The sequence below is a fragment of the Callorhinus ursinus genome, unplaced genomic scaffold, assembly GCF_003265705.2.
Source record: "Callorhinus ursinus isolate GAN/ISIS: 27379988/994484 unplaced genomic scaffold, GSC_fseal_2.0 scaffold2, whole genome shotgun sequence".
Classification (NCBI taxonomy): Eukaryota; Metazoa; Chordata; class Mammalia; order Carnivora; family Otariidae; genus Callorhinus; species Callorhinus ursinus.
Window position 1 is genome coordinate 84317182 of NW_027397064.1, and position 24560 is coordinate 84341741.

At 37.3% G+C, this 24560-nt stretch overlaps 1 protein-coding gene across 6 annotated transcripts in view; it reads right to left on the reverse strand.

Moving 5' to 3' along the window:
* The window catches only part of KYNU (kynureninase), a 131907-nt gene that overhangs the window by 86209 nt on the left and 21138 nt on the right, over positions 1-24560 (reverse strand). For 4 of the 6 annotated variants that reach the window (XM_025856552.2, XM_025856572.2, XM_025856580.2 and 1 more), the window contains 2 exons: positions 22568-22750; positions 1451-1571 (listed from right to left, as the gene is read on the reverse strand). In XM_025856552.2, coding sequence (XP_025712337.1) covers positions 1451-1571; positions 22568-22750 — 304 coding nt within the window. The remainder of the gene's footprint in view (positions 1-1450; positions 1572-22567; positions 22751-24560) is intronic. The other 2 variants (XM_025856558.2, XM_073884429.1) reach the window with 1 other exon arrangement.

The following is a 24560-nucleotide window of genomic DNA, read 5'->3' on the forward strand; positions in this document are numbered from 1 at the left end:
TTAATTTATAATAGTTACTTATTTTTTAAAACATTTCTAGTTTCAGCTTTATTAGTAACTACTGAGGAAGGATGAAAGCACATAAAATTATTTTCCTAAAGGGATTTATAATATGGTTGAGAATATGAAGCTAATGAAAACAGATACCTCTAAACTGCCTATCCCCCAACAGTGATTAATACAATGGGCAGTTAGGGAGAGATCATCAGCAGGGTCGAGAGGTTGGGATTAAGGAAGGTAAGCATCCAGAGAAGCAGGGAGTTTCGGGGGTTTCTTAGGCAGAAGAGTAAAAGTAGAACAGAGAGATGGAGAAAAAAATGGATTTAAGATTTCAGATTCTTGCATGGTTGGAGCAAACCTGTTTAGCTAAGCCCAAATGGAGTATCTTCTCAATAAGCACACTCAGTCTGGAGAGGGCAGTGCCTTCTGCTCCAGTAATCTTTTTCTCCCCCTCAACAAATTTGTTTCCTTATTTATAAAAATTAGTGTAATAGAGTTTAGCAAGAACAACTCATGAAAACATTGAATTACATTCTAAATGTTAACTCCCTTATTAGCCATTAAATAAATAAAATAAAATGATTACACATGATTTAGATTGGAAGAGGGACTTATTTTTTCTAATATTGTGAAAGTTTACTCTTGACTCTGTCGTAACTTGCCATATGACCTTATTTACTGATCCTCAGTTATGTTATCAATAAAATGAGAGTATTGAATGACATGATTCTTAAGGTTCCTCTATGTCCTAAACTTCTAGGAGCCTATTGTACACCTTTCCAAATATTAGACAACCTAGTGTGATTTTTAAAGTTCTTAATGATTTGAAGGGGGGATACATGCAACCCAATGTTTATAGCAGCATTACCAACAGTAGTCAATTATGGCAAGAGCCCAAATGTCCATCAACTGATGAATGGATAAAGAAGATGTGATTAAATACACAAACACACACACACACACACACACACACACACACACACACACACACACAATGGAATATTACCCAGCCATCAAAATGAATGAAATCGTGCCATCTGCAACGATGTGGATGGAACTAGAGAGTATTATGCTAAGCAAAATAAGTCAGTCAGAGAAAAACAAATATCATATGATTTCATTCAAATGGGGAATTTAAGAAACAAAACAAATGAACATCGGAGGAAAAAAAGAGAAACAAACCAAGAAACAGACTCTTAACTATAGAGAACAAACAGAGTTGTTGCAGAGGAGGTGTGTGGGGGAATGGGTTAAATAGGTGATGAGGATTAAGGCAGGCACTTGTTGTGAAGAGTACTGGGTGCTGAATATAAGTGATGAATCACTGAATTTCACACCAGAAACCAATACTGCACTGCATGTTAACTAACTTGACTTTAAATAAAAATTTGGAGGAAAAAAAAAGTTCTTGTATGAGATGTCAAATGATAACTTTTGAAATAATACTTACATTTTGGCCCACTTATCTAGTTCTTCTTCCAGATATGTTTTAACCATTTTTGGTTGAAGGCCAAGAGAATTTCCCAAGAAATAGATGGCATTTTCATCCTTATTCACTAAAGATAAATCAACTGAAACAGAACGACATGTAAAAAAAAAATGCTTATTCAATTAATTAACCTTCTTCCATTTGGCATTGTTGATCCAGTACAAATAATTAATATAATTAATTCCAATAAGGATAATAAATAACATAATTCTTCCCAAGGATAATATCAAGTTTTCAGAAAAATAATCTTTTACATTTGTATTTTAAAATATAATTTACATTTATAGACTTTTGTGGAGATCTCTCATTATTTATTGTTCCATGAGGAAATCTAAATTAGCAGCTATTCCCAGTCATAAAGAGATGAAGGCAATAGAAAAAAAGTTAAAAACAGAACTTTTATAGGAAGTGTATCATCAGCCCATCTAGTCATACTAGAAGGTTACCAGTCTAGGCACATACTAAACCGCTGCAGTAACTGGTGTTGTAAATAAGGCAAATAAAAAATATCTAAATGAGTATTTACGTATCTAAAATAGATATATTGGATTTATACATTTTTTCACTCTATATCTCTATACACATAATATTAATATATATGCAGGCAGATTGTTCTCTGTATTTATGTCTTAGTCAAATAAATCAGAATTTTAGTAGATTTGTCTTACAACTCTCCCTTGACGGTAACAAATGCAGTTTTATTAGCAAACCAATCCATGTTCGAAGACTAAATATGTTCTGTGCGTGTCAGCCCCACCAATGACCCAGCATGAGGAGCCAATCACCCAGATCCCTGCTCCCATTGTCTTGTCTTGTTCTTTCATTGCTGATGCTTTTACAGATGAATACATAGCGGGCTGCTTATATTTAGAAAGTCATTTTGAAAGTGTGTTCAATGTGAGAGAAAAGCAGAACTGTAAACTAAATTATCTTGTCCCATGCCAGACAAAAGCATGGTTCCCCATCTCCTTTCACTACATTCCTCTTACTTGGTTGTTTGTTTAAAAAGTCTCAAAGCACATCAAATGGCATTATCTGAGAATTCAATCGGCAGTATGTAATGTGGCAGATCAGAGTATCCAGAAAATGTACTTTATAAAACCCCCCAAGAGGGGTGCCTGGGTGGCTCAGTTGGTTAAGCGACTGCCTTTGGCTCAGGTCATGATCCTGGAGTCCTGGGATTGAGTCCCACATCGGGCTCCCTGCTCAGCAGGGAGTCCGCTTCTCTCTCTGACCCTCCTCCCTCTCGTGCTCTCTATCAATGATCATTCTCTCTCTCTCAAATAAATAAATAAAATCTTAAAAAAAATAAATAAAACCCCACAAGAAAAGAGAGAGAGTTTACCACTCTCCACCTTAGTCCCATTGGATCTGTATAACATGAAAGATAAGCAGAACTTTAAGCCTTGGCTTCTCTTATGCCAGAAAAATGATAAATAAGTTATTAAAATCTGATGTTCTTGGCAGTGATGGGGTGCAGGACTACACACACTGCACTAAAATACGGGCACCTCGGCATAGTGAGTATTTTAAGCTGAGGGAATCTGAGAAACGGCATGTGCAAGGACTTTCTGACCGTCCCCTAAGCAGGTCATGAAACCCTCACGTGAGAGGTGCCCTCCTTATACATATTCATCTCCAAGACCCTGAGAGGAATGCAAGGAAACAGGCCTTACTGTTTCCCCTAATTCACTACACTTAGCTCAGACCCTTTGTTATCTTGTCACATTTTCCCCACAAACGTCCACTCTTCATCAAGCCTAGCATTAAAAACTCAGGTATAACTGCTTCTTCGGGTCTTCATTTCCTTTTGAAGTCTCCCCTCTCATGTAAAACCTGTGTTTAAAAAAAAAAAAATTATGCTTTTATCTTGTTAATTTGTCTTTTGTTACATGCCTTTGCCCTAGAACTTAGAAAAGGAGAGGAAAAAGACAGTCCGCCTTCCCTCGAGCAGCATAGTATGCTAAGGGAAAATGAGACAGAGGCCTCCAAGGAATGAACCAGGTTAATGAAACTGCTTTCCTAAGACTGAAAAAAGGAAAGAATGTATCCTCGGCAACTGGCTCCACTAAAGATCCCAGGGAAGCCAAAAGTGGCTTTGCAGGGGTGTTTGGGGACTAGATAATGGGAAGGAGAGGCTGCTGCCAGGGAAGCCACCTGCCCTCGAATGGCCATAGACGCTGGGGCAAGGGGGAGCAACAGAGTTCATCTTCACCTCACAGACCTCTTTCTTGGATACCAAGAAGCCTCCAAATATTTGCAGACCCCTAGCACTCCCCTAGGAAGAGCGAAGACAAATCTGCAAATAAAGAAACCAAGATTTTCCATCAAATTTGGTAGGTGTCCAATTTGATTCCATTTTTTTAAAAATGAAAAACTATACCATTTTTATACCTCCAGTGTGGGACTGCAAATTATACTCATTACCGTATATTTTAATTGATGTCGCATGGCTCAAATTTGAACTATTTAAATCAGTACAGTAACCCACACCATTAGGAAGATAGTGGAGACTTTTTAATTGCACCAAATAAAAGATTCTCCTTCTCCTAGTCATCTCTCATTCTTCTTAACTCTAAGAAACATTGGGAACTAGTTTATTTTACTGTTGGATTCTGTAGAATAAATTATGAATTCGCCTTATTTTTCTCACACCACTGCCCTTCAAACAAGTTTTACTTATAACGCATTCACCTACCTGTGTGGTATCTCCTGTAGGTCCCACACTTGTAGGTACCTCTCTCTCTCTCAGAACTGCCATAATGGTTTGTTTTCTTGGAGAAAAGGGAGAATGAAGCAAGCAATATGAGGAGGACTATTAGGACCTAAGGTTGGAGGGAACCACTTCCCACCTTTATACATACATACTGACCAACTATGGCCCTCCCCCATTCCCTTGCCAGTAACCAACTATGACAAAGAGTACCTATGATAGCTCAGGAAGGAGGGATGCTGTGGGGAGGAGATATGGGACTCAAACGACAACCTTCAAGAGCCCTTGAGGGTATGAGAGGGCCCTCAAATAGCTGCTGTATAAAGACTACATCGCACACATAGGTATTTATTATCATACAGTTCAAATTTGTTTTCCATTCTCCCCTTCTTTCCTGTTTACTCCTTGCTGTTCATTGTAGCCCAGCACCTTTTCTTCATGTTTTATATATGTATGACAGGAATGGAAAAGAAGTTGAACATGGCATTCCCAAATTGTGATCAGCTTTTGGATCTTCTTCAGTTACAGGATCTTTATTTACTCCCCGAATACGAGGAGTTATTCTGCATTTGTGCCAAGAGGACCCCATTGGTTAGGATACCTGGCGGAGTCCAGCTCCAGCAGGAGAGGGTTTCTTGAAGGAAAGGACGGCGCCGGCGAGTGAGGAGACACAGACACAGGATCAGGTTGTAAGCATCTCCCGCCCGACAGCCTCGGAGGGACCTTTTTTATTCATTAGAATGTTTCCTTGTTTTTCCATTCTTTTACTCTTGCTTAAAGGTTATCTAAAGTTTATTCTTTCTCCAAAGGCAGCTTACAATGTGTGCACCCTATCTTATCAAAGTACTTATTCCATTTCTGTATGTTTTCGTCTCTTGTCCTTGCTCCACAGACACCACAGAGGATCACTCCTCTTCATCCTTTCCCAGAGGCTGTCAGATGATGCCCGCGCCCTTTTTCCCTTAATCTTATACCATTTGTTCTGTCTTCATTATCAACTCCAGTATAAGGAATGGGAGGAGTAGGGGTAAGGAAGCTAATCCTCTTCCAGGGCTTGCCTCAAGGGGCATCCGAGAGGTGGCCTCCTATTTGTATGCAACATAGGGAGGTCCCTGTACTGTGGGAACGACGACAATGAGATGGCCTTCTCTTAGAACCCCAGTGCTTCTGAGGTGCCTGTGAGATCTCATCAATAGGAATTTTTACTGGGCCTGGATCCAGCAGCTCCCTTAAACGAAGCTTATCAAAGAACTCCGCGTTGCTCATTAGATGAATTACAGATTGGAGGACATTGGGTAATTTTACTTCTTGGCCCATCGTCGGCCTTTTGGAATCAGTTTCATTATGATTGCCTGCATAGGCATAACTAAATTTATAAACCATTTTATCATGAAACCCCAGAAAAAAATCCCAAGATTATAAAGATTGCCGCCAATAAAATGAAAAGGAAGTAGCAGGAGCCAGCTGTGGAGTCTCCTGATTTTCAGGATTATCCCCCATACTTGGACTTTGTCAAACAGCATGAGTAGCTTGGCTCGCGCCAGATACTCATTCCTTGCTGGACCTTGGGGCCAGCCTTGACTCATCCTGAAAATTGTCACGTCAAATTTTATTGATTGTTACATCAATTATTACTGATCATCATCTGCTGCTTTTTTATAGCTAAAGTCCAAGTCTAAAGTCTTCTGGAATATATCCATGACAATGGGTGGGCGCTAGATAAGAACATACTTCCTAGTCTTTCAGTGCCTGTGGCTTGACTATTATACATCTTGTGGATTCTGGTGTTAATATTTCATGTTCATGATCTTTCTGAAAACATTGTCTTCCAAAATCTCGTCAAGATCGACATAAACCGGTCATTCTTTTTCTTCCAGGCATTCTCTGTCTCAAAAAAATTTTATTTGAGACAGAGAGCGCACAGGAGAGAGCCCACAAGCAGGGGTAGGGGTAAGGGGAGAAGGAGAAGCAGACTCCCCACTGAGCAGGGCTCAATCCCAGGATCCCAGGATCATGACCTGAGCCGAAGGCAGACGCTTAACCAACTGAGCCACCCAGGGGCCCCAGAACATTCTCTGTCTTTTGACAACTTTTTTAAAGCACATTGAGGATTTGATGTTCTGCCAGTAGGAGTTGCCAATTTGCACATAAGCTTTTGTGATTTCTCAATATTCTTCTTGGTTTTCTCTCTTATTTCAATGGCCTTTTCACAAAGGACATTAGGAACTTACTGTAATCTCTCCCTTTTCAAAATAAACTTCAGTTTTATTAACACATGTCATATTGGTGGGTCCCAAATTTTGGTTAAGTCATAATGCCTCAGGACTGTAACTAACTTTTTTTTTCCCATTTTTTCTTTAGTGTCTTTGTTTCTTTTCTTCAAGAAGATCTTCCTCCATTAGATTTGGCTCCATCCGATTTTAGGGATGAAAATGTAAATAAAGTGTCTCAGTGTCTTCCTCCTGATCCATAGTGTCCTAGTCTACTACTCTGAGAAAATACTGAGAGGTGTCATGATTGAGGCACCCTTGATTGTGTCCAGACCAGACTATTTGCTACATCTGCTCATTTTGTCCCCTTATAGGCAGTACCCCTAAGCAGTGATCTTTTTCTAGTCAGGGCAAGGCAAGCTTTTTCCTTAAGAGCCAGAAAGTAAATATTTGTGGGCCATACAATCTGTTGCAATAACCCATTTCTGTCACTAAAGCATAAAAATAGCCATAAACAATATATAAACAAATAAATATCACTGTATTCTCACAGAATGTTATTACAAAAACTGTTTTCTTATGGTCATTCTCCAAATTGTAGCACAGATTGGGCATGTTGAAAGAGTGCGTGAATTTCCTTTACAGTCAAGTCTCCATCTTCTGTAAATGCTCTGAGCTGGGAATATCTGCTTCCTGTTGAGACAGGGAAACTGAAGAGACCCCATTAAGAAAAGCCATTTTTTTTTTCCCTTTGCTCCAGCTTCTGTTATTGCTAGGGCATGCACCCCCACCCCACTCTACACATGCCTTGTAATGCAAATAGCACAAGTCCTCCTTGTAAAGGACAAAGAGATAATGCTATCTTTGGAGTTTTCCAGCACAACAGTTAACATCTAAGGAGTGACTGGGCAGGGTCGTCATAAATGTTCTCCCAGACCACTAACTCCAAACACCTTGACACCAAGACCCCTGGCTTCAGGGAATGAGTGACTTATGACGGACACCTGGACCCTGTCCTTGTTCTGACCATTTCTCGGATGCATAAAAGGACACATGCACCAGACCACAATCCCCAATAAAAACTCCAGCAAAAACAAGACTCAGACTCTTTGCCTTTCTGAGTCTCTGCGATGTGCCCTCCATCTGTCTATGTATCTTCCATAAACTCTTTTACTTACTGCTGGCTCACGTTTGATTTCCATCCTGCCTTAAGTCAAGACCCTCCTGGCTAGTCCTGTGGGGCCCCTTCTCGAGGTCCCCCGACCAACCTGCATGTATCACTGTTACAAATCCTTTGTACTAGCTTGCTAGGGCTTCTGTAACAAAATCCCAGAAACTGAGTGGTTAAACAATAGAAATATATTACCTCCACAGTGCTGGAGGCTAGAAATCCAAATCTAAGTGTTGGCAGTTTGTTCCTTCTGAGGGCTATGAGGGAAGGGTGTGTCCTAGGTTTCTCTACTTGATGAGTCAACGCCTCTCTTCAGGCTCACAGGTGTTCTCCACGCATGATGCCTGTTTATCTTTCCACCTGTCTCTGAAGTTCCCTTTCTTATAATTCATATCGTATTAGCGCTCACCCTAATGACCTTAGTTAACAGTGAATAAGGGACAGGTGGGGCTAGATAGGGAGAAATAGATAGGGGGCTATGTGATCAGGCTCACAGAAATCCCCAAAATGTGGAGGTGTGGGGAAACCAGAGATAAGGGAACAAACTGGACCATCCTGCCCTAGGCCTGTGAGGTGTCTTTTTTTATGATAATCCCCTGTGGCCAACAAAGAGTAACCAGACCCTACAAAGAAAGTAAGCCATTCAAGGTGTTATCACTAGTCCTTGCTCCGTGGTGCTATCAAAAGAGATGTTAAAAGGATTCAAGTTAGCTGTCTATAAAAGACCAACCCTAAGGGCCCTCAAGGCAACCCTGTCAGGAACACTCTCACTCTTGGGAGCTTTTTCTGTATCTTCACTCAATAAACTTATATAGCTTTATTCACTCTCCTTTGTCCGCGAGATTCCTTCTTGGATTCGGGACTCCATGAGACAAGAGCCTAGCTCTCCTGCTTCAACCTGACTACATCTATAAAGATTCTATCTCTGAATAAAGTCACATTCTGTGGTACTAGGGGTTAGAACTTCAACGTATTATCTTTTAGGAGACACAATTCAACCCACAACATCCTCCTTAAAGGTACACTTGGTTAAAACAGGCCTCACCTCAAACGGGCATTAGGTCAACAGTTTAAGGGCCATTTGTCTGGAAGTCTCATTTCTTCACAAAGGTTGCTGTTGTAGAGCTCATGATTCTGAAAATTCACTTGATTGCTTCTGAGTAACATTTTACTGAATCAAAAATGTCCATCACTCTAGACCTTATTTTCTTAGTCTTAGTTTATTTATATGTTCCAAGACTAACCCAGGAATAGTTTCATTTTTACTTCTTAAATATAAATCAAAATTTCAACATCACTTCAGATTTAAAGTTCATTCTCAGCTCAGGGCTGATCTAATTTAAAAAAAAAATGCAGTTTGGAACAAAGGAATATGCCTATTGTAGGCCTTTTTTTTTTCTTGTTCCTCACTGCTGCCGCCTTTCAATCCCTCCAATGGAGTAAGGAAATAAGTAACAGAGGCAGGAAAATATTAATCTGGCTTCGGTGCCTTTATATTATTAGTAGCTCTTTCCCTTAGAACATGGTTTTTGTGGGTTCTTTAGAAATTCTTCCTCACTGGAGCCCTCCAACCTCCAGTGGCCTTAAGTAGTTCATGCACACTCCATCTGATAACTTTGATCCTACCCACTACCACTACACCTCCCATCTCTTGACAGCATATGTCAAGATTCTTTCTGCTGATGTTACCATGAATCAGCAAGCAGTTTTCTCAGGTAGGGTCCTTTTGGAGTGATTTAAATTCTGCTACTTTTCAGTGGAGCTCACTTAACAAAATAAACATGTCCCCTTAAGATAGTAATTGATGGCATGCTAATGAAGCTATTTTAAATTTTGAGTTTTAACTATTTTAAAGTCTTGAGTAAAGCTGCCTTCCACAAATAAATACACCCAGTATGTCTGGAGCATACAATTAATGTTATCGAAGTTGGCCAAATATTAATCCAGTTGCAGATACATTGTTGGATACCAGTACCAGCTGTTTTCTTTGAATGAGATAAACTATTATTTATTTTAAAATCATACATATGTAGGTATAATACTTTTTAAACTAGTTATGATAATCTACTCATGAAATGGTAATTTAAAACATAGATATATAAAAATATTCATGATCTTTATGTATTTTATTTGGATTTATGTACTAGTTTATCATATCAGGAGCTTTACAAAAATACAGTGCCTAGGCTTGATTCAGAGACTCCAATTTAATTGGTCTGGTGTGGGGCCTGGATATAGACATAGTTTTAAAATCTTTCCAAATAATTCCTTATATGGCCACATTTCAGAAGGCCTGACACTAGCCCCCTTATTGAAAACAAAACAAAACCAAAACTGAGATTTCTCAAGTTTAACTGAATTACTGAAGGTCACAGAGGATACCTTACTTTTAACTTAATATAACAGCTGGTTATTATAATTTATAATTAATTAGACCATTTGAAGTATTTTAAGACTCAGGAGTAAAATAAATGTGAAGTCATTCAAAAGCAAGGTTAGTAGAGTAATTATAAAGTAATTCTTATTTTTTTCCTTATTATAAAGAGAAAACCAAGAAGTAACCCTCTGGTTTGACTGAAAAACGAAGGTAAATTCCAAAGATTTTAAAAATGACTTGTTTATGTAAAGAATATTTTCTAAAATAAACTTTTAAATTTTTTAAATTTTTCTTTAAGTTTTTTTTTTTTTAGATTTTTATTTCTTAATTTGATAGAGAGAGACAGAGACAGCAGGAGCAAGGGGGAGGAGGCAGAGGGAGAGGGAGAAGCAGACTCCCCACTGAGCAGGGAGCCCAATGAAGGACTCCATCCCAGGACCCATGAGATCACAACCTGAGCCGAAGGCAGACACTTAACCGACTGAGCCACACAGGTGTCCCTCTTTTTAAAGATTTTGGTTATTTATCTGGGAGAGAGAGCACATGCACACACAAGAGGGGAGAGGGACAGAGGGAGAGAGACAAGCAGACTCCTCATCTCGTCAGGAGCCCAACCAGGGGCTGGACACAAGACCACGAGATCATGACTTGAGCCCAAGATGCCTGACTGACTATACCACCCAGGCACCACTCTAAAATAAACTTTTTATAAAATAAGGTTATATTTGGGGTGCCTGGGTGGCTCAGTCGTTAAGCGTCTGCCTTTGGTTCGGGTCATGATCCCAGGGTCCTGGGATCGAGCCCCACATCAGGCTCCCTGCTTAGTGGGAAGCCTGCTTCTCCCTCTCCCACTCCCCCTGCTTGTGTTCCTGCTCTCGCTATCTCTTTCTCTGTCAAATAAATAAAATCTTTAAAAAAAAAATGGGTTATATTTTGTTTATAAGGTGGCAGTATATAATGGTTTTGTTTATAAGGTGGCAGTGTATATTTTTGTTACATATGCCATAAGGGTACTATATGCACAAAACCCAACATTAAATGGGGGTTCAATATGTGAAATAAGTCTAAATATTTCCTTTCAGGCGGTGCCTGGGTGGCCCAGTTGGTTAAGTGGTTAAGCGTCTGCCTTAGGCTCAGGTCATGATCTCAGGGTCCTGGAATCCAGCCCCTCATCCAGGTCCCTGCTCAGTGGGGAGTCTGCTTCTCCCTCTGCTTTTCCCCCTGCTCATGCTCCCTCTCCCTCTCTCTCAAATAAATAAATTAAATCTTTAAAAATACATACATACATACATATTTTCTTTCGGCATTGCAAATTCCTTTTTAGTTTGTTCTATATAATTTTAATGTTTGTTGTCAGATTATTATATTTTTATTCATTAGAATAAGACTAGTTTGCTAACATATTCTCCTCTAATTTAAAAAAAATAAATTTCCTTCTTTTTAAATATAGTTTTAATTGATGTTTTTCTCTTGAACAAGAAAATTCCACATCCTGCCTGTTTCACTTCAGAAGTGGTTAAAATTTTAACATACTACTCTCCATTTGATAAATCTGATCTAAGTTTTTTGCTTATTTTTTTTAAACAAGAAATTTTGTTCTCAAATTTAAAGAAAAAAGAAAGGAAAAAATTTTAGAAAACCCTCCTCAAAGATATACGATATTTTTGCAGACTGGTGAATATGAAATTATTGCTGATTATATTATAATCAGTAATGGAAAGTACAGAGATTCAAGCTGTGTTTGTTTCATTTCTGTTTTGATTATTTGGAAACCTGGTAATACCAACAAGATTATAAGCAGATAATATGAATTTATTAGATAAGAACTGTCTAATTGTAAAACTGTCTCAATCTAAATACTTGTGGTACTATTATGGTGGGTTTTGGTTGTTGTTATTCTTGTTGGCAATACTGAATTGAATCTTTGCAATTTGGAATACTGCTTAACTGGGATTGATGCTTAAGTCTTTAAATCTCTGAGACCATAGTCCTCTGAGGAACTAGGTCAAAATTTTATAAACAAACAATCTCTTGGGTAGCTTCAGTGGGTCTTGATTTTGGCTCAGGTCATGCTATCAGGGTCTTGGGATCGAGCCCCGCACTGGGCTCTGGAGTCTGCTTGACATTCTCTTCTCTCCCTCTCCCTCTACCCCTCCCTCTATTTGCGCACAGGCTCCCTCTCATTCTCTCTCTCAAATAAAGAAATACATCTTTGAAAAAATAACAGACAAATAATCTCCAGATGCAAACCAATGGGGGCAAGACTTACCACTTTTATGATATGACACATAGAGTACCGCGTTTCAAAAATTCCCAAGGACCAGTTCTAGTTCTGGTCATCAGAATGAAAAGACTACCTTGCTAACATAATCTTTAAAAAAAAAAGGGGGGGGGCTCCTGAGTGGCTCAGTTGGTTGGGCGACTGCCTTCAGCTCAGGTCATGATCCTGGAGTCCCGGGATCGAGTTCCGCATCGGGCTCCCTGCTCGGCAGGAGTCTGCTTCTCCCTCTGACCCTCCTACCGCTCATGCTGTCTCTCATTCTTTCTCTCTCAAATAAATAAATAAAATAAAATAAAATAAAATAAAATAAAATAAAAAGTTTTAAAATAAATGTTCTTTCAAGTATAGTTTAGATTCAATGTTTTTTCTTGAACCACAAAAAACAGTTCTTGCCTTCTATACTTGAGAGAAATCTAAGACACAATTTGACATAGAGAAGTACATTCTGACACAATGAATGTAACTAAAATGCAGAGTAGCATTTTAGAATCTGAGGAGCTTGAAAAATAAATAATAATAAGTATACTGGGGAAGAAAACCAGAATTTGAAATACCACCAAACTGTCATTGAGTTTCTTATTTTCCTTCTACTTCTGAAGAATCTCTCAGGACTTGCTTTCAAAGAGCCAGAAACTCCAAGCTATGCAGTGAGTGTGAGCTCTAAGAACTCCAACAGAAGCCCACTATCCCTATTTCTGGTCAGAGTTGTAGAGAGAATCACTAAGGACCCGAGAGAGAGAGAGAGAGAGAGAGAGAGAGAGAGAGAGAGAGAGAGAGACTCTGAGAGATCTTGTTGGTGTTTCCTTTTTTTCTTTCATTCTCTTTCATGGTCATCACTAGTCAATCCTATGACAGTGGTAGCAGTTATAGGGACAGTGGCTGCACAGGCACCCAAATCATGGAGACAGGAAACCCTTCTCTCTAATCAGAGGAGGTTCTAAGAATGTTGGGTAACTCTAGTTATTTTGTTCTCTTTCTGTCCTCTTGCTTCTGGGCACCGAAAACAAGCATAGTTATATGAGGTGCATTAAAAAAAAAAGGATAGTCTCAGTCTGCTAGCCAGAGAAAAATGAGAACGGGCCCCTGCTCCCCATGGGAGCAGGGTATTTTTAAGCCTATTGAGAGCTTAAGAAAAGGATCATATAAAGTTGTACATGAACTTTTGAGCTCACCCCTGCCTGAATAGATCTAACTGTAAACAGTATTACTAACAAAGTTGTCAGAACGGAACCTAGATCCCAAATTGGTGATTGAGTGTCACATACACAGGGCAGATCCAAGTACACTGCAAAGACTTTGAAAACTGAATTAACATTAGAAACTCCATCCACAGAAGGGTGGTAGGAACTTGAAAACACCTTATTCTGGGTAGATTACTTGCTAAAGCAAACCAAAGGAAACAAAAAATATCAACATTCTTGATAGGATTTAAAAAGACAAAAGACTTATAAGGTAATATCAAAATGTCTAGAATACAATCTAAATTTATTCAATATAAGAAGAACCAGAACAATCACAACCTATCTTAATTGAAGAGAAAATCAATGGACATCAACCCCAACACAACACAGATATTAGAATTAGCAGACAAAGACCAAAGGTAGCTATTATAATTATAATCCAAGATGTAAGGAAAGACACTTTTAAAATGAATAAAAATAGAAGGTCTCAGCAGAGAAGTAAAGTATTTTAAAAAAGAAACTGAAACTTTAGAACTACAAAATACAATAAATGAAATTTTGAGAAATTCTAAAATGGACTTAGGAAAGACACCTGAGTAGATGGAGACGACAAAGGAAAGAATCAATTAACTTATAGACAGATCAATAGAAATTACCCAATTTATACCTCAGAAAAAAAAATTTAAGAAAATGAACACGGTCTCAAGGATATGTAAGCCAACACCAAAAGGTATAATATTTGTATTATTAGGACATTGGAAGGAAAGGAAGAAAGAATGAGATGCAAAAAATGTTTTAGGAAATAATGGTTGAAAACTCCTTAAACCGGTCAAAAATTTAAACTTACACACTTAAAGTTATCTCAGTGAACTCCAATAAGGATAAAGTCAAATAAATGCATGCCCAGACACATTATAATCAAACTGCTGAGAATTAAAGACAAAGAAAAGTCTTTAAAGAAGCCAGAGAAAAACAGCCCTTTGCCTATTGGGGACCAGTAATTCTAATGACTACAGTTTCTCATCAAATACCATGGAGGACAAAAATGAATGGAACAAAATTTTTAAAAAGTGACTGAAAGAGGGGCACCTGGGTGGCTCAGTCAGTTAAGCAATGGATCCTTGATTTTGGCTCAGGTTATGATCTCAGGGTTGTGAGATCGAGCCCTGTGTTGGGCTCTGCACTGAACGTGCAGCCTGCTTAAGATTCCCTTTCCCTCTGTACCTCCCCCCACCCCCACTCACGCCAGCTCTCTTGCTTTCTCTCTTTATCAAAAAAAAAAAAAAAAAAGAAAAGGAAAAAAAGAAACATGAAAGGAAGTGAAAGGAAGTTCTTTATTGTGAAAAGAAATAATACTCGAGAGAAATCTGGACTTTAGGAATGAAGGAAGAACAACAGAAATTATATCTAGGTAAATTTAAAGACTATTTTTTCTTCTTTAATATCTTAAAATATATGTAATATACAGTTTTAAATATTGAAAAGAAAAAAATGATAACATTTCTGGTTAGGTTTTTAGTGTTTGTAAATGTAATATATATTACAACTATGATATAAAAAAAGAATATAATTATACACTGGTAAGTTTTTTACATCCTATTTGACATAAAATACTTCTAAATCAACTAAAAAGCTTTTACTATATACTTAATATATATTAATTAATTAACATATCATACATATTATGTAAACTTTACATGTATTTTTAATCTCTAGAGCAACTATTAAAGCAAACAAAAATTACACAAAAGCATTATAATCCAAAATTCAATATATAACTTAATGCGATACCAAAAAAATATCATATGATCAAAGCAAAGGCAAGAAAGGGGAAAAAGAAAAAAATGAAAAACTGACAAACAGAAAATAATAAAATGGTAGATCTAAATGTAAACTTATCAATAATTATATTTAACATAGAGTCTGAAACATGCCAATTAAAATTCATTGCCAGAATGAATTAAAAAAAGAGACCCAACCATATTCCATCTATAGGTAGACAGTCTATTTTTCAATTGCAATGATATAGGTAGGTTAAAAAATAAAAGGGTGTAAAAAGAAATGCAAGCAAACACTGATAAAAATGAACCTAGATCAGTATATCAAAGTAGGCTGCACAGAAAACAAATTACCAGGGGTAAAGTAGAATAATGAAAATGTATCAACTCAACAAGAGGATGTAACAGTCTCAAACTCCAACAAGGGAGTTATTTCTCCCTGTTAATGGTTTATTCAGTGAATAATGATTTCAGGTTTATTCAGTGACTACTTAAAATATTTCTTGAATCTCTTCTTTTTTTCACCTCCAATGCATTTACTTGGATTTCTACAGTTCCTTTTGGATTTCTGCAAAAATATTTTAATCATTCCCTTAATTCTATTTTTGTCCTCTTCAGTATGATTCTACATTGTTGATGAAATGATATTAATAACATTAATATACAATTTTGTTGTTCCAAGGTGAAATATCTTTCACAGCTACTGTATAAACGCAGCAGAAATTTCAAATTATAGCAGTGAAAAAAAAAACATATGCACACACACAGACACACACACACACACACACACACACACACCATTTTCTAATTCTTCAGCAACTATGCTTTCTTTTGCTGTGTCTTTGCAAATGCTATTCTTTCTGAGGGGTAAGACCTCACTGGCCACCTCCATCCTAGGGTCTGCCTAGAGGACTCCCACTCATACACAGAGAAATACAACAGTCCCTGCTTTCAGGGAGCAGTCTAATACAAAAGGAAAGACAAGATGACAAGTCCATGAAACTGCAGAATACAAGTGCAATGAGATGTTCAATGTATCTACAAAATTAAACTTTTAACTAAGAAATGCTCTTACTTATTCTTCTTATAGAAATTAAATATATGTCATTATTAAAATCACATAGTCATAAATATACATCTTCTTAAAGCTGGATAAAGCCTTTATTTAACATGCTAGTTTCTGTTAAATAAAGGAATCTAGTTTATGCTGAAAAGCATACTTTCCCACATTTCATTCACTGATACCTCGTACTCCTGAGCCTAACAATAGTTGAACTGAAAAGGCTCTATTATATTACATGGAACCCCTGGAGACAAACTCAAGCATGGCAGTTTTCTATGTCAATTTTATCTAACAGGATAATATCACAGAATCATAGAAATAGTAGATCTTATTTGGATAGCATTCAATTTAACTTATTACAGTTGGCTGACAATTTACTCATCTTTCCTGGATATGTGATAGAACTGAAAGAGGGGAATATTTGAGTATGAAAGGAACAGTGATAAGAATACTGTTGAAATAACTTTCTAGGCCCAAGATGGAGCGGCTTCTGCCTAGGATGACACATCAGCAAACTGAAACTTAGGTAAACCATTTTCCTACTCCTGTTAATGTTCTGCATGCCCAGAAAAGCAGACTATACAGTCTGCCAATTCCTGAATGCCAAGGCAATGTTGAATTCTCTACTTATTTCCTTATTCCTTCTTGCCTCAAACAAGTTTGACTATGCAGCCCTAGGAAATCGGTTATTTTCCACTTTTCTCTTCTTCATTCTTTATTCTTTGTCCTACTAAAGCCTCCCAACCCATTTTGCAATTCCCTGGACAGGAGGAAATGGAAATTGCCAGCTTTATGAAGTGATAAATAAAGTTTGTTCTCAACTAAATTGTCTTCTTTAATCCTTTTTAAACAACTCTTTGTGTAAAAATACTCTCAAATACAATTTACTGGTAAGGACATTCTCTGATTTAATGATCTTCTATACAGAGCAAAATACCAGCAGGTTTGGTAGATGACTGGCTACTGGGGGGTGGGGGTGGAAAAGGGTTAGTAAAGACTTGGGTTTGTGCTGATGGTTGTCACACTATATACACTTACTGAATTGTGCACTTAAAATGCTAAATGATATAAGTCAGACAGAGAAAGACATATACTGTATGATACCACTTATATGTGGAATCAAATAAATGAATGAATGAATGAATGAATAAACTGAACTCATAGACACAGAGAACAGATTGGTGGTGGTTGCCTAAGGTGCCAGGTAAGAAGTAGGCAAAAGAGGTGAAAGCAGACAAAAGGTACAAACTCTCAGTTCTAAGATAAATAGTCCTGGAGTTATCTTGTAGAGCATAAAGCAAAGTGGATTCTATGGTATGGTAAATCACAACGCAATAATTTTTTTTTTTTTTTTAAGTAAGCTCTATGCCCAGCATGAGGGTTGAGCTCAAGACCCCAAGATCAAGAGTCACATGTTCTACTGACTGAGCCAGCCAGGCACTGCTAGGATAACTTTTTAATAAAGTAATAGCATTGCAGGAGTCACAAAATTTGGAATCCATTTCTGGTTATATCATCCAGTTACATGGACTGAGCAGACTCACTTAAAATTCCTTAGAGGGAACAAGCTGGTGATATACCTAAGACTAAAAAAATTAAAATAAATTAAAAAATAAAATACAAAGAAACAATACATTTTACATATTAAGAGAACATTAAAGCTTTTTAAGAAAAGCAAATGGCCAAGGAGTTTATAAAAACAAATTTCAAACAAGGAAAGAAAAATTTTTTGATTGTCAAATAAGCAAAGATGTCAGCGAGACACTTGTTTATTTCTGGAAGAAATATAAATATAAATGGAAGGCAATTTGGTACTTTGATAGGTAGGTCATAAAGAAGGCAGAGGATCATAGGGGAAGAGAGAAAAAAATGAAACAAGACAAAACGAGAGAAGGAGACAAATGATAAGAGACTCTTAATCTTAAGAAACAAACTGAGGGTTGCTAGAGTGGAGGGGGGTGGGAGGGATGGGGTAACTGGGTGATGGACTTTGGGGAGGGTATGTGTTGTTGTAATGAGCACTGGGGATAAGACTGATGAATCACAGACCTATACCCCCGAAACAAATAATACATTATATGTTAGTAAGAAAAAAATAAAATAAAAATAAAAACAAAAACAACCACCACCACAAAAAAACTTTGTCTTGTATCTCTGCCAAACCAATATATCTTATGGAACTATCCAATATCCTCTCAGAGATTTAGGAACAAGGATATTCCAAACAGGAATAATTTCAAGAAATGTACACAGGTCTTTTCCAATATTTATGTCTTGCATGTTCCTTCCTTTCTTCCTTCCTTTTTCTTTGTGCATGCCAAGTATGCACGTGTGTGTGTGTGTGTGTGTGTGTGTTATTTTGGGGGTATGGTCTTCAGAATAATGTTGAATATAAATGCAATACCAGCTGAGTAAAAATATTTTTGACCCTTTTCTCTAGCAACATCTCAAAAACCGTCGAAGATTAGAAAAAACTTATTTTGATAAAACTTTCTCTTAGAAATCCTGAGCAAACATTATATTTAATGGCAGAATACCAGAATCCCACAAGCTGTGCCTACAGCCTTTCCTTGAAATTTTTAAAGCCTATACTGGGAGTCATGATCCTTTCATTTGTTCAAAACTTGTTTATTTATGCTTTGTTTTTCATTATTCAGAGTTACTAAAGAACATTTGTTCTCAGTGTTATGCTAGTCTCTTAAATTAATTTGAGAGGCAATATAATTTTTAGATGTTCTTGAAAGATTTTAAGAGGGGAAGTACTAGTTTTTTGATGGATTCTTATTTGTCAAAGAAAAAAAGGGGGAGGAGGAAACTTGCACACTATCGGCCTCTGAGCCTAGTGAACTTTGTCCCCCAGGCTCATCTTCACCTCTGTAATCATGAGGCTCACTTCCTCACTTCATTCTTTTCTCTGCTCAGGTGTCATTTCATCAGGATTTCCTTCCCAGATGGCCCTGGGTAAAAGAACGTTACTCGCACCCTGGCAGGCCACAACACTTAAGAGCACCACCTGAGACAGAGTATTTATCACACTAAGTTTGTTTATTTTGTTTCTAAGTTTATTTTCCGTCTCCTTATACTAGAATAAAAACTCAGGGATGTGACAACTTTGCTCTTTAGTTCACTGATAAACTGTTCTTAAGAATAGTGTCTTGAACAGAGTAAGTGCTTAATAAATATTTGTTGAAAGAATGAACCCTTGACAAGTAAGAAGCATCTAGAGGGAGTATAGTGGGAATAAGAATTAACAGATTCATCTCTCTGTAGCACCATCCTAAGTGATCTAGAACAGGTAAGTGGAGTCCCCTCAGAATTACTGATTTAATAATTCTGGTTTGGGACCCAAGAACTTGCACATTCTGGAAAATTCCCTGGTGATCCTCTTTGGGCTGGTCAGGAATCCACAGACTTTGACAGTAATGAATTTAGAAGAACTCTTGGGGTTAATGATTGGAGTAAATAAGGTCAATTTTTGTATCATTTCAGAACTGTATTTTTTGAACAAATAAATTGTTCAGATTCCTTATTGAATCAATTCATTTTCCTTCTCTTTACATTTCTTTAGGAATCAGGAATGTATCCTAGACTGTAATTTTTATGTTATTTCCTATTGAATATCTAATTAAATGTTATAACCATAGTCAGGATAGTAGAATCAACTCTTCAGTCTAATGAAGCGATTATATATATAATGCTATCTTTATCTGGGTTCTGATTAATCTCAAAGCTTAGTAGAAGAGTCCTATATTGAGCCAATATTAAAAATCTCTATTGAAGTTAAAAATCTGTATTAAAGGGGGCAAGGAAACTAACATTCTGGCCCTGTCTTAGGCTCACTGAACATGATCTCATTTTCATGCTGAGAAAGTCCCTATACATTTTGGAGCAGTGTTTGTCTTTTCCACTTGGAGGAATATCGATGGGCTCTGAGAGGTTACTTGCTTCTCAAACTCACCCAGCTAGATAGAGTTAAAGCAGGCTGTCACAGCAATCTCAGACCACAGTGCCTCCCAGGACAAACACAGTGAGTTTTGTTCATTGTGTTTCACATTCACTGTGCTGGAAGAGATGGGTAGAAAGCAAGTTCCAAGGCACAGAGAGGAATGTGAAAAGGTAACTAGTAAATATTTTGTTGCAACGAAACTGACTCAGCATGAGGATGAAGTCATGTTAGTCACTGAGTCTTAGGTTGAGTAACAGAAAAAGTGATCAAGTAGGGTTTTAACTTTCGGAGCACCCCTTCATTTCAACAGTCTTGAAATTCAGGGCTGAGCTCTACCTCAAATCTCTGATGGTATTATATGGAAGAAAGGCACCTTAAGAAAAGGTAAGACAGACAATGCAACCAAAACTCCCTAATGCATCCCTTCTCAGGTGCAGGAAGTAGTCATTGCTCACATATGCATCTAATGTGGCCATTATTTAGCCTCATTTCCCAAGACAGCCCATGCGGCAGCCACACTAGACCATGGCCACTTTCTCCCCCGCCAGTGCTGCTGCCATGTTTTTCCTTCTCTCTGTAATACCATCATCTGTCCTCACGCGATAGGTTTTGTTAATATTTTTGTTTGCTTACTTTGCTATATCTGCTTTGCCTATCACTCATGAAAAGGAATAAAATAATTCTTTTTAAATCTTGAGGAAATTACAACTTCCAATAAATGTCATAAAGTTCTAGAACCCTAATTCTTGATTTATAGTTCTTGCTGCCTGTTCAGAAGGGCACCTAAAGTTCTGTGGTCCTCCAGGCTTCTGCCGTCATCTCCAGCCTAGGAACCCATCAAATCTCCCAGGCAGCCCATGGGCTGGAGAGCACCTTGGGGCTGGGTCACCAGGGGAGACTTGTCTCAGGTGGGTCATGGGGATTTGAGGGGACTTCCACCCTGTGTGCCAACCGTCACCAGGCAACCTTCTCCACCTCACTGAAAGAATATCCCTAGACTTACCTTCCTCATTTTTCATTCACAAAATTCTTTGTATCCCTTAAGATTTAAATCAAAGTGCCCTTTCATTCTAGATTCTAGAAAGACCTAGATTTTTTTTCTGTGATATCAGTTCCCTTCACTTACCCCATTTTATTCCTTGAGCTGTAGTTTATATCAGTGTCTACCTCAACTGATATTAAGCAACCTTAAGTTGGATAAAGGGTTTTCTCTTATTTTATCGTTCTGTAATTTCACAGGGTGCTTCCTGGGTTATATAATAACATATATGCCAAATAAGATAGCTATGTGACCCAATCTCATTCTAAAATCATATTAGCTGATGCTTTTGAATTATGAGTATCCAAAATTCTGCCTCATTTAATCTAAAGAAAACTGAAAATCAAACTGTATTATCAAGTATCCAAAAATCATTTTGGCTGATCAATTCTATTCAACCTGGTAGTCTTTTTCACTGATGTAAAATGGAGCAAAGTCACGTATTTTAAAAAGTCATATTTTTACATTTGTGCTACCTATTTTTTTTAAATAAGATATCCCCCAAACTAAGAGCAGAATCAGCTTACCATATTATTTAAAAAAAAAAAAATGCAGTATTGCATTTCTTAGTCATTGATAATGTTTCTTTTCTTTTTTTTTTTTAATTTTGGTAAGTCTTACACATGCCATGTTTACAGTACACAAAGATGGTTATTCACATAGTATCTTAATATACTCAAATCCCAAAATAATATTTCCTCTAAGACAAATATCACGTTATCATAAACTAGGTGCCACAAAATAAGAGATATTCTAATACTGTATTGAAAAGAAATTGTTTTGTGCTCTAAGTGCTTAGAGAACAAGTAAATGCGTCTGCCTATAATTTTCAATCAGTCACTCCATTGTTCAGAGAAGTAGATGATAGTATAAAAACCCTGTTAAGTATTTTATTAAGAAGAAAAGGAACATAAAGAATCTGAGGCTTAGGTAGGCTGACAGGTTGATTTAGTAGCACCAGGAACTTGCTGTTTTTCAGACATAATTACAATAGTTCTATTATATAACAGAACAATGATTTCTTTTTTTTTTTTAAGATTTTATTTATTTATTTGAGAGAGAGAGAATGAGAGATAGAGAGCATGAGAAGGAAGAGGGTCAGAGGGAGAAGCAGACTCCCTGCTGAGTAGGGAGCCCGATGCGGGACTCGATCCCGGGACTCCAGGATCATGACCTGAGCCGAAGGCAGTCGCTTAACCAACTGAGCCACCCAGGCGCCCCAGAACAATGATTTCAAAGATTTATGATAAACACATGCAGTAGCAAAAATAAATTAATAAATTAATTAAGAAAAATAAAATCCTTTTCAGTGTTCTTACCTACAGGTAGATCCTGCATTTTGGGGATATGAAAATGCTCCTTGAAGTTCCTCAGCTCATCTTCCTCATCAAGGCGGAGGGCGACCCTCTCATCTGTCGGGTGGCATCGAAGTTCTGATGCAATGCGTTGTACTGTGTCAGCTGGTAACTCAAAAGGGGAAGGCTCCATTACAAGTTGCTTCTCTAAAAATGAAAGTGAATAATTAAAAATCATTTAGCCACCATCATTTTTTTTTCTGTAGAAAATTAGCCAATCCTTTTGGCTTAAGTAGGATTCTCTTCTTCCCAACCTCAGAAATAATATAATTGACCAAACAGCATTAAACCTCATGTGAGTTTTTCTCATGTGTGAAATAAAGAAAATGATAATAACTTAGGGAAGTTGAAAGGAATAAATTTAGGTAATGGTGGTAAGGAGTAAGGTCTTAATAAATGTTAGCTCTTTCCATTTTTATTTTCTGGAAAATGAACCAAATTAGTGACTTTCAAACATACATAAGTTCATCACCTTTTCCTCTACATGTCTTACTGGGGGTAAGTAAAGATGCTTTTGTGAAAACTGTTGAGAAACAGTGCCCCACCTAGCTTGTCCTTCTCCCAATACCACTCCCACTATTTTACTCCCAATGGTTCTTGGATCATAGTTTTAAAATTAGGGACATATATATACAATAGAACCGTAACAAATTCTTTATTGTGAATGAAAACAATATTGATGAAAAAGATAACTTTACCTTAAATAATGTTAATAATTTTTGCCATATGAAGACCAAAGAGCCCTTCCTGTTACAGATAAAGAGAAACTTCTCTTTCAAGACTATATATTCCATCTTAGAACAAAGCAGAACCCTGTGATATTTTCTGAAACTACATTTTGCTCTGTTTAATCATCATTTAAAATTTCTCACAATTTTGGAAAGAAAGCTTAATTTTCTGCGGGGTGGGGAGAAACAACAGAAATTTAACTACATATTCTTAAACTTTACCCAAACTTTCTTTATGTTGACTTATTTATATTTCCCCAAGTTTTAGCTTTTTTGAAATTGAGCAAGAATAGTAATAGAGAAAAAAAAAATTCTCAGGTAGCTTGATTTACAGACTTCTACTTTTGTGCCTCCACTTATGCATTCCTCCATTCATTTATCTTTCAAGGAGCACTTGTGGAGCACCAACCATGTAGCTCAAAGCACTGATGAAAGAGCACTGTAAAAGATGGTGCATAAGTAATACATTTTTAGAGTTTACTTTTTAGTGGAGAATGAAAAATATAATTAAATAATGTAATTTCAGAGAGTTTCAAGAGCTATGAATAAAAAAAGCAGAGTAATGGGACAGAGAGTTACTAGGGTATGGAATAACTTCCTCAGGGGAAAGGTCAAGTGTATCTCTTTGAGGCAGGGATCTATGTGCATTGATATGGAATCAAACACATGAAGACCAAGAACTAAAAAAGATGACAGAAAGTACAAAGATCCTGTGGTGGGGACAGGCTTGGCCTGTTCAGCTAATACACTAAGTAAGTAAGGGAGAAGGAGACACTATGAAGGAAAGAAGGCAGAGGCAGAAGTTAATTATTAAGAACTCTGAAGCCAGAAAGGAATCTGGATATTTTTCTCAATATAATGGGAAATTGCTGGAGAGTCCTGAGTAGGAAAGTGATATAATTTTGCATGAAATAAAAATCACTTTTTCTGCTCTCTGAGGAGTTAGGAGTTGAAAAAGAGAGGCAGATTCAGGCTATTTTAGTAGTTCAGGGGAAAATGATGGTGGATTAAATGTGATGAGGAGAAAAGCAGAGAAGTGTGTGGATTCATTCCATATTTTGGAGGAAAGGCAGATAGATTTTCTCTGGTGAGGGATCTGAGCAAATATGTTACAAGTGGTGAAATAAGAAATACCTAGGGAAGAAAAACTTTGAAGAGGGAAATCAAAGTTCTATTTAGGACACATGAAGTTTCAGGTAGAAATAACTAACTGGCTATTGGATGTTTGG